At 34.4% G+C, this 15,487-nt stretch overlaps 2 protein-coding genes across 4 annotated transcripts; both read right to left on the reverse strand.

Moving 5' to 3' along the window:
• Positions 1–431: 431 nt before the first annotated feature.
• On the reverse strand, positions 432–4,211 carry LOC120279988 (zinc finger CCCH domain-containing protein 1-like). Its single transcript, XM_039286675.1, has 2 exons — positions 3,232–4,211; positions 432–838 (listed from the first exon to the last, which is right to left on the reverse strand). The coding sequence occupies exons 1-2, from the start codon at positions 4,075–4,077 to the stop codon at positions 737–739; spliced, it is 948 nt and encodes a 315-aa protein (XP_039142609.1). The 5' UTR covers positions 4,078–4,211; the 3' UTR covers positions 432–736.
• A 417-nt stretch (positions 4,212–4,628) lies between these two features.
• LOC120280737 (zinc finger CCCH domain-containing protein 1-like) lies at positions 4,629–10,084 on the reverse strand. 3 transcript variants are annotated; one of them, XR_005542395.1, is made up of 6 exons: positions 9,088–10,084; positions 8,755–8,876; positions 8,266–8,346; positions 6,795–7,417; positions 5,562–5,640; positions 4,629–4,695 (listed from the first exon to the last, which is right to left on the reverse strand). XR_005542395.1 is itself a non-coding variant. In XM_039287681.1 (2 exons), the coding sequence occupies exons 1-2, from the start codon at positions 9,937–9,939 to the stop codon at positions 8,760–8,762; spliced, it is 969 nt and encodes a 322-aa protein (XP_039143615.1). In that variant the 5' UTR covers positions 9,940–10,084; the 3' UTR covers positions 8,468–8,759. The 3 variants fall into 3 exon arrangements, 1 of the variants encoding a protein (XP_039143615.1); XR_005542396.1 differs by lacking the exon at positions 8,266–8,346; XM_039287681.1 differs by lacking the exons at positions 4,629–4,695; positions 5,562–5,640; positions 6,795–7,417; positions 8,266–8,346 and having other exon boundaries at positions 8,468–8,876.
• Positions 10,085–15,487: the final 5,403 nt, after the last annotated feature.

Here is a 15,487-nt window from a genome sequence, read left to right on the forward strand (position 1 = left end):
CCATTTTTTTATGTTTTGGATTTATTAAGGTAGATCGGGTAAAATATAAGAAAGCTTCTACATTTTTATATGATCATAGGCATTAATGAAAAATGTGAATGAATGTCGACCATTATTAGGAAAGAGCAATTGAAAAACAAATTTATTCAAAATAAATGAAGTGTGACATTTATTATTGACAAATTTTTAAAAAAATTGATTAAAATAATATAAATGCATTCCTGTAAATACCCTCATAAAAAAAATTAGAAGTTCTATGGATAAAAAATTATTTAAAAAGTGAAAAAAAATCTAAAATATATTTAGTAAAACTTTCACAAAATAATCTTTCACCCCTTCATACAAGCAACATAAAAGAAAAAATTTATATAATTGGCCCTAAATAGTTAAGACTAAGACTGACAGCTTGTCGTTGTTATTGTTGCAGGAGCTGAAATCAATAGATCATTATTTTTCATTGATGAGATGCTGAAGTATAACGTGATTGAGAGAAGGGTACAACATGAGGGGAAAACTAAATAATAATAATAAAACACACTTACATTTGAGAGGATGAAATATTTGTCAAAGCTTAAATAAAAAGGCTGTCTACAAGCACATTTGTACAAGAAGGTGTGATCAGGGGGAAAAATTTATGTTCTCTGGAGGAATGCTCTGTCATAATTCTACATTTGAGCCTGAATAGAAAATGCAATATAATTTTCTTCAGTGTTGAGCTTCATCACTAATTGAAGTTCTACTTCTGTTCTGCAATCTTCTTCTTAATTTCATGTGCAGTGTTGAAGATGCCAAGTGTTGGTTTGTTGCACACAAAACACTTCTTATTTCTTGAGTGATGCTGCAAATTAAGATGCAAAAGGTCAGCTGAATTATTTTTTTCTAAAATGAATACAAAGGTATTGTAATTTTGTTGATTCCAATGGTCATACGGTTAGCGAAAATATTAAACATTATTACAAGCTTGTATGGCAACTATAATAAGTGATGCATCAGGCTCAAACAAACTTAAAAGAAAAGAAACAAAAGAGGTATGTAATGGAGCATCAGTTCACAGGCATTTGAATGAATAGGATACAGAAAAGGTTAAAGATTAGTATCAATCATCAGTTCATTCATCTACAGTAAAATTTCCATTAGGTAATGCCTACTTCGATTCTAAATTAGTTTTACTTCCATATTTTTTACACCAAATAAAAAGCCACAAATCAGAGCTCCTCAAAATATTAATTAACTGCCACAATCTCTAGAATGACACCATAAACTAGCAGGTCCAAATTCATCCCAAGTTATTACAATCTCTCTAACCAACACCTTCAGAATAATTTGAACTAAAAGTAGCTCTTTTTCCCAGAATTTAAATAATAAATATAATCATTAATCAATATTTAAAAATATTAACTATTAATGAAACCAATCACTCATTTGAAATAAAACGGAGGGAATGGTTTTTACTACCATATTCTAACAAATGGATGATGTGACAGGTATTGTGCCAAAAAATAATGCAACTCCCAGCTGTAACAAAGTTAAAAATGATGATCCAATATGCAATGAGGTTAGGATGGTGCAAAGAACCAAACAAGCCCCTCAGATCAATCCTCCACCATGACGGGTTATATTGTTTTATCACAAGAATTTTACATAAAGGCATGTTTTTTTGGTTAAAGTACATAACTGCAATCTAACTTCACTTCTAGTTGGAAACTATTCTCCACTAAGCAATTCAGTAACATTGAAACAATCATCTTATTGTCCATAAAAGCTGACCACACACAAATTCCTGACCATATATGGATCACATCCATTTCCTTGGCCCTGTGAGTTTTACACTATGCTCTATAAACTGAACAGCATATAGATAACATCAAATTATCTTCCATCCTACAATAAAACTTTCACTTTCTCTGAATACTAGAATGTCTCCCTTAAATAATGTACTGGATAACCTTGTTTTTGTACAAAACAAAAAATGCAACAAAGACTCTTTTCTATACAAAAAATGCAATGAAGTTCACAGACATGGGATTAAAAAAAGTAAGTCATCTATAACCTAATGAAAATTACACTTTGCATTAGTGAAAACATTCATTATCTTGCAAGGTCAAATTTTCATTTTCAGATGACATCTCTATAGGAGCAATATCTTTGTTGCTTGGCTTTGTACCCGAAATACCTGTGTTCCAGGGAGGGGAAAAGAAGTGTCTTTGCCAGAGATATTCAATGAGTTTTACAAGTAGAAACACAAAGACAAGAACATGCCCTTTGACAGAGCTACAAGGTAATCAATATTACATTTTTATTAATTTAATTTAGTTATTTCAGGAAGGAACATCTAAACATATTATATTTTTGTCATATTAAATTTTGTTTTACTATGTATGTTCATATATACCGACTGGAGTTGCTATTGGAGTTGAACTACAGAACAATCTTCCTTGCAGTGAGTTTTATGAGCTCTTCATGATCCACCGATAAATGGGCAGGGGAACAGAAACACTACTAGTGATTTGGAGAGAATCAAAAGAAGAGTTTTGGACAACTTATCAAAGCTTGAGCATGATCCCAGTGTCCAGTTTCAAACTTCCAAGAGAAGCCACCATATGCAAAGCGTGGGACAACTTCTCACTCGATCCCAGTATTTTTTTCACCCTTTTTATTATTGTTTTCTAATTTTTTCAGGTTTTTCTTATTTTTTGAAAATTTATTTATTTTAAATATAGGAAATCCGGTTGACCCGAGCAGTTGAACTGGTTGAATCGTGTCCGGCCGCTCAACCAGTTTGGTGACCAGTTCAGTTTTTAAAACATTGGCAGAATCATGATTGGCAAGCATGGGAATGTCATGAAGGTTTAATCATCTCCTATTACGAAGAGAGTGAAAGGTACTACTCAAGAAAAACTAAGCACAGTAAAAAAATTAGCACTTGAATACAAACTATGTTCCTTATCATGATTTCTCTCCAATGATTTGCCACTGTAATCCCCATTAAGCAAAGGTTCAAGAAGATGGTTATCCACCTCAGCCATTCTTCAGGAAAACTAACAAGTCGGCAAACAAGCTAATGTTTACTATTTAGAAACGCAGACATGCATGTAGGGAAGGAAAAAAAAAATAGCAACAACTACTTAAAATTTTTTTTTTCACAAGAACCGAATCAAACTACTGATTTATAAACTAGATTGCGAAGAAATCAAACAAATTAAAGAACTAAAACCACATGAAAAAACTCACCTTCAGAGCACAATGCTCGCAAAAATAATGCTTGCACTTGGTCACCACCGGGTCCTGAAACGGTTGCCGGCATATATAACATGCAAAAGGCAGCTCATCCTCATCATCATCATCATCATCAACATCAGCATCCACACCACCACCATCCCCACCTCCCATTGCCAACCCCTTCTTCCTCGCCTTCTCAGATTCCTCCCACTCCTTCTCAAGCTGCCATCCAGACTTGTAATCCCCGCGATCATGCATGAACTTGCAAGAATCCCCAAACCCACAGTACCCAGTCTCCTTGTAATCCTTGCAAATATCCGGCTGATAATCAAACCTCGCTGAGGATCGGATGTGCGCTGAAGCCCGAAGCGGGCCATGAGCTCCGCCGGCCTTCTCCCCGGCCACCGTCTGTTCTCTCCGAAACCCGGCCTTGTAATCAGTGTACCCATTAATACCCTTGTAGACCTTCTCATCCCCTTTGCCTTTGCTCTTACCCTTGAGAGCTTCATCAGCTTGCTTCAAGACACGCTCGCGGATGGCACGGGCATCACGGGAGAAATCCGTCTCGGTCTCGAGGGTTGCCGTGGCGCGGCTGTCGTGGTTAACCTGGATCTCGTTAGAGGACTCAAAGCGGAAAAGGGAGGAATCCTTATCGGAAGCCCCAACGGCAGTGGAGCTGGAGAAGTAGAGCTTGTTGTCGCGCAAAGCTTTCTTGGACTTTTCCATGGATTGGGGCTGCTGCTGGTCTTCACCGCCATGATAATCATCATCGTCGTCGTCGAGCTTTCGTTTGCGAATTCGCTTGTTGGTGAGATCCTTGCGAAAGAAATTGCAGACCGGATCGTCCGATCCCAACATGGTGAACAGAGAGAGAGAGAGAGAGAGAGAGAGAGAGAGAGAGACGGAGGAGGAGGAGCAGAAGCGGTGGTGCTCATATGAAATAGAACTTGGTTAAAAATAAAAAAAATTAAAAAAAAAAAATCTACTCTCCTACTTCACGCTTAGCGTAGAAGGAACAAATTATTTAAAGAGAGAAATTAAAAGAAAATTAAATTTCAATTTTCAATTTAAAAAAAAATTAAATTTCTAATTTCAGAAGAAAAAATAAAATAAAATAAAATAAAAAGAGATTTTAAAAAAACGAAATAAAAAAAAATTGAAAAAATTGAATTTTGAGAAAATTTAAATTTAAATTTAAAAAATAAAAAACACGGGAGGAAAAAAGTAATTTCCCTGATCTGATCTTAGCGGGGGCATGAAATTATGATTCAAGAATTTTCCTTGACAGACTAGATTTCTCCTGTCTAAATTAGATTATTGTTCCATTGAATTTCTACAATTAAAATAAAATTTGTGCCTGTAACTACAATGATAAAGATAACAAACAACACCAAAAACTGTGAGATTCATTTTTGCATGCCTTCCACTTTGACTAGCGAGCCACAAACTTTTATCTCCAAGCTTTAACCTGTAAACCTATAGAATGAACATCTTATGTAAATGCAGGGTAAAACTAATTTTTAAAGAAAATATCATAAAATGGAATTATATATATTGTGATTTATCATAGAAATGTGATTCTAGAAGGCAATAAAAAAAAACAATGATATAAAAAAAATAAGAATCTATTGTGATATAGATAACCAGGATAAAACAAATTTAGGGCAAGAGAGAGGAAAACTTATAATAATAATAATAATAAAAAAACAAGAAAAAAAATTACTTTATGCAATAGCTCTAGTAAAAACTGGGAATCAACATACTCAACAATAGCTTGTAAAATTTTGGACCACATTTCCTGCTATATGGCTTCAAGCACAGCAGAATAACTTATAATAAACATCCAAGGAAATGAAGGTTGGGAAAATAACCCAAAATTTATACCCATCTTATTTAATCCCGGAGGCAAACACATATTGTGATAAATTCAAAAGATGCAATCAAACATGCCAAACTAAAAAATAGAATACGTGATAAATTACTCAGTGTTTTTTTTTTTTTACTTTAATTATCCTTAATTATAAAATGAACAAACAATCCATACCTTTTAATGCAAATTAATCAATACTTATAACCCATATGAAAGATCAGAAAATAAATGACTTCACCATGGGTTCAAAACCTCCAAGAATCTAAAACAATTATATCAAAATATGAACCAAGAATTACCACATAAAATCCAAATACACATGGAGACAAGGCTTAAAATAATACATCCATTTAATACAAATTAATCAGTAACCATCACCCTTATTTTAGCTTAAAAAATGAGCAGCTTTCACTTGTAGAAAAACTTATTATGGTTATGATCATCTAGTGGTGAGTTTATTTTATGGACTTACATTTTGTGCAGTGTCACAATTCAAATGCCTCTGCTTGTTCCATGCTTTTGTTTGACAATGCCAATAACTCCTCCATGCTCTACATATACAAAACAATCAAGAAATGTTATGGATTAATATCTACCAACGATTATACGTTTAAAGAATTTATCCAACAAGCATGGACAAGAGATCTAACAACAAATTAAGATAGACAAATAAAAGGTTCTGCACATAATATGTCTACTGGATCAAGCTTTATCATTAAATTAAAGATGCCGCTTACAACGCAATCAAATTCTGAGTTTCACACAAAAATAGCACCCAATTTCATAGTATAATTATCATTATATATCCTACAGACAAATGCCAATTGAAACAGGATTACCAAATTTTAGCTGGTGTAGTTTATGTAAATTTCCTAAATTTAACCATATGATATGTAAACAAAAAAAGTGACATAAATTTCTTAGAGTCATGAAAATTACTGCTAAAAAGATCATAAAGACAAAAACCAATTTATAAAGATAAAAAAGATTACAAAATTTTGGAGTTTAGAGGACAGAAAAGATAAGGTAATTAAAAATAGAAAACTGAGAGTGAGAATCACATGAGAGAATGTATGATCCAAAAGTGTTGCCAATGTATCATAATGTATCTAAGGATAATATTCATGCCGCCATATCAAAGTAACTCAAATTTCAAACAAATATAAACTTATGCAACCTAGATATGCCACATAATAAATAAATTGTCACCCAATATAAAAATTGAGAATGCCTTACATCTTTTACATTGTATCCACAATGCCCTGAAAGCAATTTTACAAGCCAATTAACATTCAATTAGAATCATAGGCCGAATAAGTAGAGAGTGATAGAAAATGAAAAATTCAAATTCAAGGGGCGCAACAAGCTAAATTCTTTTCTATGTGGACAAGCCCACATCCAACATACTAAGTATACTAAGTATACTCCTCGTTTAAAAGCAGTATATTGTGGAATATTTCATAGAAATGGAAGAAGATGCAAAATCCTGGTAGTGCAAAAGTCCTGCTGCATGAATTATAGGAAAACCAAAAGACATTTTAAGGCATCCATCATTGAAAAAGGATATAATAACAGCTACAAAGATAATTAGCATTCATGAAATAAAAATATAGGCAATCACAGGAAGAATAAGGCCATAACAAGATAATATTTGAAGGAAAAAGAAGTTTGAACAGACAAAGACATGCATATAGGATTTGATTACCAAGAACTTCTCGGATGACATCCTTTCTTAGCTGAAAACCATCTCCAAGCATTGAGAAAAGAAACTCCTCAACATCCTTATCATGAATGGATGCTTTCAAAGTTGTGGTACGTGATGTGATGAGATCAATTAAGTTCATGATCCTCTTCAATTGATCCCTTCATTTCCACAATCAATGGTCTGCTAGTTTTTGATATCTCATTCAGGGATGGAGTTGTCTTACAATATGTGCACCCCATGACAGAAGAAACCGTACCTAAAGAAGCACGAGCCATACTGGATTTTCCTTTAGATTTCTTATCTGGAAGAGTGGTCTCAACAGCAGTGTGTCCATGCAATTATTGCATGGGTTCAGGATGATCTAAACCCTTGTTGCTGCCCTGAACTTCACCACTAGATTTACTTGTTTGAAGCTGGTAGAGGATTTCACCAGTTCGATTCACACCTCGCTCCCCTTTGCAATTAAGCATCAGCTACCTAGTCAAGTGAACAAACTGAACCAAATGCATTGAGCAATGAAATCAAGGCCCTCGTCTCATCATCATTTTCAAAGCCAGATGAAGAAAATTGGTCCATATTTGGGGTGTTTTCCTTTTTTATATGAGTTTCAAAAATCAATGAAGCTGAAGAAAAAGACAATGGTCACAGTAAGTTGCTATTTTGGTAGAGAAAAAAAAATGCAGAGTAGAATAGCAAACAAATGCGTAAACTCAGAAGTCAGAACACTAGGTAGTTCATTCAAATTGAAACCGAAAAACAAGGACCTCCTAGATTTAGTAAAATCCTACTCCGGCATTTAACTACTTAAGAAACATCAGAGTAATCCAGCATTGCATATATGATGAAACACCAAACCCATAACCAAACCATAGAAAAAGAGAAATGCAAATCTACAGAGAAATCCGTGAAAACCAATTCAAACAAAGAGATGATCATCATAGATAGAGGAATTCAAAAGACAAGCATCAAACCATCACCAGCAACGGGAATACTCATATGAAGAATATCAATGGCAACCTCGATCTCCAGAGCTAGGGTTTAATTGAAGCAAAGAATCACTCTCCCTCACTCTCGCTCTCTCTTTTGCTCATAGATAGGAAAGAGTGAGAGGATTCAAGCATTTATAGAGCGTGAATTGAAATAACAAGGAATAAACCCAGAAATTACAAGAAAATGCTTCTTTTTTTTTTTGGAGGTAGTTCCCTACAATTTCTGGTAAGGGTAGTTGGTCTTTTTATGCCATAGTACAGGAGCCCAAAAAATTGAGGAATAGCAATGCAAACCGGTCATCGAAACATGTATATTTGATAAAAACAAGATAGACCACATTGCCATCCACCTTTAAGAGGAAGTTTGACTAATAAGAACACATATTCCACTGCATACAAGAAGTCATAAGATTACATATGTAAATGTAACTGCAAATAGTCAAACAGGAAAACATGTATTGCACATATACAGAAATGACTACCTGAACTTTCATAATATTTTCACATAACACAAGAATCGAATAAGAACCCAATTCCAATATTTCAATCCCGTTCCTTGTAATCTGAAAAAGAGTTAAGTCAAGTCAAATTAAGAATTTAGACCTCTTAACATCGCTTGGATATGAAAACCCCCATTGATGTCAATCCAAGAAGAAATCAAATATTGAAATGTAGAGATAATAATTGATGATTAAACACAAATTAACATATCATTAGTTTCATCAGTGAGCTACTGGAAAATAATGTACTCATACATAAAAGAAAACAACATGAAGGAAAAATTAAAAAAAAAACACACACACAAGTGAAAATATTTGCCAAAGATCAAATAAAAGGGGTGCCTACAAGCACATTTGTACAACAAGGTGTGATCAGGCGGCAAATTTTATACTATTTTTGAGAAATCCTATGTTATAGTTTTCCATTTGAGACTGAAAATAAAATGCAATATAATTTTCTTCGGTGGTAACCTTCATCAATGGCTGAAGTTCTCCTTCTGTTCTGCAATCTTCTTCTTGATTTCATGTGCAGTGTTGAAGATGCCAAGTGTTGGTTTGTTGCACACGAAACACTTCTTGTTTCTCGAGTGATGCTGCAAAATAAGATGCAAAAGGTAAGCTGAATTATTTGTACTAAAAGGAATACAAAGGTATTGTTGACTCAAAGGGTGATATGATTAGCCAAAACATTAAAAACTACTTAATTTTTTTCACTAAGAACTGAATCAAAATAATTTTAGAAATATATTGCAAAGAAAGAAATCAAACAAAATCGAAGGACTAGAACCACATGAAAAAACTCACCTTTAGAGCACAATGCTCACAAAAATAATGCTTGCACTTGGTCACCACCGGGTCCTGAAACGGCTGCCGACAAATATAACAAGCAAAAGGCAACTCATCATCATCCTCATCATCATCATCAGCATCAGCATCCACATCACCACCATCCCCGCCTCCCATTGCCAACCCCTTCTTCCTCGCCTTCTCAGACTCCTCCCACTCCTTCTCAAGCTGCCATCCAGACTTGTAATCACCGCGATCATGCATGAACTTGCAAGAATCCCCAAACCCACAGTACCCAGTCTCCTTGTAATCCTTGCAAATATCCGGCTGATAATCAAACCTCGCTGAAGATCGGATGTGCGCTGAAGCCCGAAGCGGGCCATGAGCTCCGCCGGCCTTCTCCCCGGCCACCGTCTGTTCTCTCCGAAACCCGGCCTTGTAATCAGTGTATCCATGGATCCCCTTGTATACCTTCTCATCCCCCTTCCCTTTGCTCTTGCCCTTGAGAGCTTCATCAGCTTGCTTCAAGACACGCTCACGGATGGCACGGGCATCACGGGAGAAATCCGTCTCGGTCTCGAGGGTGGCCGTGGCACGGCTGTCATGGTGAACCTGGATCTCGTTGGAGGACTCAAAGCGGAAGAGTGAGGAGTCTTTGCCGGAAGCCCCATCGGTATTGGAGCTGGAGAAGTAAAGCTTGTTGTCGCGCAAAGGTTTCTTGGCCTTTTCCATCGATTGGGGCTGCTGCTGCTGCTGGTCTTCGCTGCCATGATCATCATCATCATCATCGTTGATCTTTCGTTTGCGAATTCGCTTGTTGGTGAGATCCTTGCGAAAGAAGTTGCACACTGGATCGTCCGATCCGGACATGGCGAACAGAGAGAGAGAGATGGCGAACGAACACAAGGCGGTGGAGGAGGAGCTGTCGGCCGTCGTCCGTCGGCTGCCGTGGAAGAGCTCGTATGATTTTAGGGCTGGGTTTAGAGTGGGAAGAAGAGGGATAAACTCTCTCAGACTTTGAATAGAATTAGGAAAAAAAATTTTAATTTTTAAAGATAAAAAAGAGAGAGAGAGATAGAGAATTTAAAAAAAAAAATAATTTTAAAAAAATATATTTAATATTCAAATTTGAAAATAAAAATTAAAATTAAAATACAAAAAATTAAAATTAAATCTGCCAAAAATAATTGCTTCTTTTGATATTTGCAGGAAAGCGCCTATTCTTTATGTTATTTTTTTTGTGGGTCCAGGTATTGGGTTTTTTTTCATAAATGTATATATAGGTTTAGGCCCTGTTTGGGTACTTCTAAATTCTATAGGGATAGTGGTCATTTCTATGGAATTTAGTATTACATAGGAAACCATAGAAATAGGTGTTTGGACAAATTTTTTACAGGTTAAAATTCCTATGAAATTATATGATTCCATAGGAATTTTATAAAGTGGTGGGAACCAAAAAAAAAAATTTCCTTTGTTTTTCGTGTGGGCACTGCGACTGAAAACCTGGGCTATCATTTCGGACTAGCCACCACACCTCCACCTACGCCTCCCACTCCGTCCGCCTCCATCTTCTCCGCCATTTGGATCCCGACGACGACGACACCAGATTGCACCCGTTGGAGAAGAACTCCAACGATCCTGGAGTTTGTGCGTTGTCTAGCTTCTTCATCTACGCTGGTTCACTTTCAATTTGAGGGTTAGAAGAGGAGTTAAAGGATTACACAGGAGAGATTTAGTTTTCATCCTCAGTGAGATTCAAAGGTGGCATCTTCTTCATTTGATTTGCCTTAAAAATCATTCTTTTCATGCTTGCTTGTGTTGGGTTTCACTGATTTTGGGTCTTTGAATTATTTTTTTTTTCTTTCAGATCTAGCAAGAGCTTTGGTTTTTCATCTCATACGAGGCTAAAGGTGAGATTTTTCCTCCTTCTTTGCCTTATAAATCCTTCCTTTTGGGCTTGGTTATGCTATGCTAAGCTAATTGTTTTTTTTACTACTTCTATGGATCGTCCTTTTGTTTATATTTGGATGTTTTTGTAGATCATGATGGGTTCTGATTCTTGAGTTGTTGAGGAAATTAGAGTTTTTTTTTTTTTTGCAAAGTCACAAATTTCATTTGATTCTTATCTTTATGTTTTTGTTCTATTTATGGAGTTGTAGATCATGGCAGTTTCTGATATTGTGGCTTTGGATGAAAATTTAATTATTGGTTTTTTTAATGTTTATGAGTAGTGTTCCTGACAAGTGAAATCAATCAACCATAGTTCCTTGTTTCAAGATGGCTACAAGAAATCTTCAGTAATTGTTCTTCTTTGTAATGGTTTTCTTTGATAACATTAGAAATTGTCATGCTGTGTTTTGATCCAATATTGACTTCTTCATTTTTTTTTTTTTACTTGGATTTTGATTCTTTATTATGGTTTTTGCTATGAAACTTTTATTGATCATTGTATTTTTTTTTTTCTTAATTAGTGAGTGATATGAAATGCAAATTGAAATTGTTAGATTAAGCTTTGCTTGATGTAAAAGGAGGTTTTTTTTTTTGTTTTTCCAATGCAAACTCTTGAGATTGACTTATTGAATTTTGCATATTTACAGCCTAATATGATTATTAAAAAATTTTAAGCTTCATGTGAAGCTTTATTTAGTTGTTCTCCACAATCATGGGTTTCCTGAATTTATTTGAGGGCTAATTAATATGTTTAGAATTGGTTAAGTGACGTTTATTTTTTTTAATAGTATGTTTCACTATCTTGGATTAATCTAGCTGAATTGTGGCAACTTTTCTTACTATTACAATAGTATTCTTGAAATTGGCATAGATTAGTTTGTGGCTATCATCTGCATTTGGAGTTGAAATAAATGGTTATGTACCCAAATTTAAAATAGTTTGGATGGTTTTATTTTATTGGAAGATGGTTCTCTAGCTTATTGTTGTGGTCCCAACATGATAGGTATAGTTTGTAATAGGTTGGAGCTTTTGATGTTAGTTTCATGTTTTAATAGTTGCTTGAATGCATCTTACCAATTTCCCATTTTTTGTTGACAAGCTAGCTGTGCTATACTATGAGTCTAGACCATGAAATGCTCATGAGAAATATGTTCGGATTATTGAAACATATATAAAATTGTGTCCTTGTTTAATTAATTTGAGTTGACATTTCTTTTATGAAAAAACAATTAAATAACTTGCAAATTTGAGAAATAGAATTAGAGGTTGCATGTTTCAGGATTGAGCCCTTGTTTATCAATAGACTTTATATTTTAATTAATTCCTAAAATATTCAAAATCATCTATAAGTTTTAAATTAATGTTTTATAGTTTTATTATGATTATCCTTATTATCATTTATCTCCAAATGGAATGAAAATCATAGGGCTCACATAGTGAATTATTATGTGATTATAACGTTCCAGCATACCGCTCACAAAATGGATGGACTAAAGAGGCATCGAATAAAATATTGCGTGACATGGTAACAAAATTCCCTAATTTAAAATGCACTGTTGTACAAGTTAAAGCATTAGAACAAGACATAAAAAAAAAAATTTACAAGCTTCTGAAAGGGTTTACCGAATTATGTGGCTTTGGATGGAATTATGAAAAAATATGGTAGAAGCCACTGAAGAAGTTTAGGCACCACTACTTGAGATATATATTTTTATCACATAATTTACAAACTTTATGCAATAATTTCTTTTAAACATTTTCATCAAAATATACAGAGGAAATAAAGAAGCAAGAAGATGGCATCAAAAACCCTTTCCATATTTCACAGCATTGCAGGAGATTTATGAGGGTAAAAAAGTGTTGTTTACTAATGTTTGTTTTAAAGATTTATAATAAATTTTCTAATCATTTGTACATTTATTATATAGGGAGATATGCATAAGGAAGACGCTCTCGTGATGCAGATTATTATGCAAATGTGCCAATGGACACTCCATCTCCAAGCATTCTGGCTCCAAATGATCCCATCCAATTATTGTCTACACCCGAAATAGAGATAGAGTATCATGATTTTGCACAAGTGAAGTCTCCATGTAGTCAACCAAATATTTCACAACCCCAAAACTCATGTAGTGCAAGCCGGCAAAGGTTAGGAGATGAAGTGCAAAGAAGGAAAAAAGGACCGAAAGCAAAAAAATGTTCAAGAGTCATTCTTAGAACAATATATAGATATGCGTCGAGCTGAGACGGATAGATATATTGATGCTATGAAAATGTATCGGGTAGAGGAGAAGTACACCATAGGAGAATGCATGACAGCATTTAATGTGTTGTGTGATCAATTTCCAGATGAAGATTTTGTTAAAATTACGACATTGTTTAAAGATAAGGATAATCATGAAATCTTCTTGAGTCTCATTAATGAAGAATGGAAAGTGTTGTGGCTTCAGCAAATGATTAATTAAAAACAATTTATGTTCTATGTTTTTTATATTTAGCTACATGTAAAACGTTATGTTTTATGTAAGACGTTAGGTTGAAATGACTTGAATGTTTTATGTAAGACATTATGTTTGTAAGATGTATTTATTTGTTTAAGATATACTTGTTTATTTGTTGGCATGTTTTTGAATTATTTGTGGATAGTCTATTACTTAATAACAAGAAAGAGGATTTTATAAATAAGACAACATTGATAAAGTTAGATATTGATAATTGTAGCCTCAAAATAAAACAACATAGAGAAACTTACACATCAATTAAACTACATGTTTTCGATAGTTAAAGTAATCATTCCACATTTGTATTGTTATTTCATGGAATCCGTGATCGATTGAATGCTGAAGTACTCTACATCAGAAGCAGAACCTTCCCAACCAGCCCGAACATATACAAAACATAGGTTAAAATGGCATGCGACCATGACATTCTGGGATAATGTTTGTTTTCTATTTCTATAAGGATCTTGCAAGGCCAAAGAAATAGTGATTGGAGCATGTGTTCCATCAATAGCACCAATACAATCCTAAAATAAAAACCCATAATATTCGTTAACAGAATATATAAAAAACATAAATAATAAATAAAAAGACAGTATAAAAATTTCTAACCTTGAAATATGAAAAAAAAAAATGTCTATTATTCTGGATAACTGGTGATGTAGCTGTTGGTGTCAATTCTATATATGTAGTCGCAAGAGTAGTAATAGCTTCAAGCACTTTTTTAAAATAATGGCTAACCGTTTCTGCTGAATGTTGAAAACGTTCTTGCACGTCACGATTACTAGCGTTGTGCGCAAGAGTGTACGTAAACATTGCTAGTTGTTCCTCGATTGTAACCCTTTTCGAACTTTGAAGAAAAGATCTTTCTCTTAAACAATTAGCAAGTGCTTGAAATATACGAGGCTCCATACGAAATTCATGCTTACAACGTGCCTCATGACCTTCAAGAATTTCTTGAACAAATGCATCGCCTGTTAATATTGATGTATGACAAGGCCTAGTTTCTGAACTTACAGGAAATAAACTTGGTAAAATGGTGAACATGAATTTGTCATCATCTTCATTAATCTTTCTCCATTGATCCAGATCCATATTGAAGCAATAGACTTTGAGACATAAAAACTTAAGCTGAAGAGAGATAAGTTTACAAATATCATAAGAGTATTGGTTTTAAAAAGAGAGAAATTGTTAACGGCTAGTTTTTCAAAAACTCCAATGGCTAGTTTTTCAAAAATTCCAACGGCTAGTTTTTTTAAAAAAAACTCTAACTTCTAGTTTCATTTTTAAAATTAAAAATTCCTATGGAAAAATTCTTGCACACATCCAAACACTAATTCCGTAGGAATTTTTCCTGTAGTAAATTCCATAGGAATCATTTCTGAATCTTATGGAATAAAATTCCTACAGAAAAATTTACTATGCATCCAAACAGGCCCTAATTGCCAAAAGCACCCTGGAAGTTTTCAATATGCAGTTTGCACTTTTAATTTTGAGTATCCCTAAAAGCCCCTTACTTTTGAATCCACTTATTTTCAAACCCGTAACGGTGTGAAACGGAGTTAGTTTTGGATTGATTGGACGATAATGTCCTTTGGCTGGAAAGTTGTGGCAACCATCACATGGTTAGAAATGACCATAACGCCCTTTGACTGTAACAACTTTGGCATGGTGAGATATAAGTGGAGAGGAACCGGAAAGAACTTCATTACTAGCACAACCTTTGTCCTCTCTTCGCCTCTTCATCTTTCACCTCTTCGTTAAGCTTCTCAATCCTAGACATCTTCTCTTAGGCCCAATTTTCATTTGACTGATTGACCGTAGGAGAACTTCCGGTTTTCATTCCATACAAGTTATTAGTTTGCGCTCGAAGGTAGGGAGGCAAGTTGGAACAAATGAAGAAGATCTGTGAATGTATTTTTTTAGTTTTTTTTGCCCGTTTGATTTATAATGTAATCGGCTATGAAGAA

Source organism: Dioscorea cayenensis, chromosome 17 (genome assembly GCF_009730915.1).
Source record: "Dioscorea cayenensis subsp. rotundata cultivar TDr96_F1 chromosome 17, TDr96_F1_v2_PseudoChromosome.rev07_lg8_w22 25.fasta, whole genome shotgun sequence".
NCBI classification, from domain to species: Eukaryota; Viridiplantae; Streptophyta; class Magnoliopsida; order Dioscoreales; family Dioscoreaceae; genus Dioscorea; species Dioscorea cayenensis.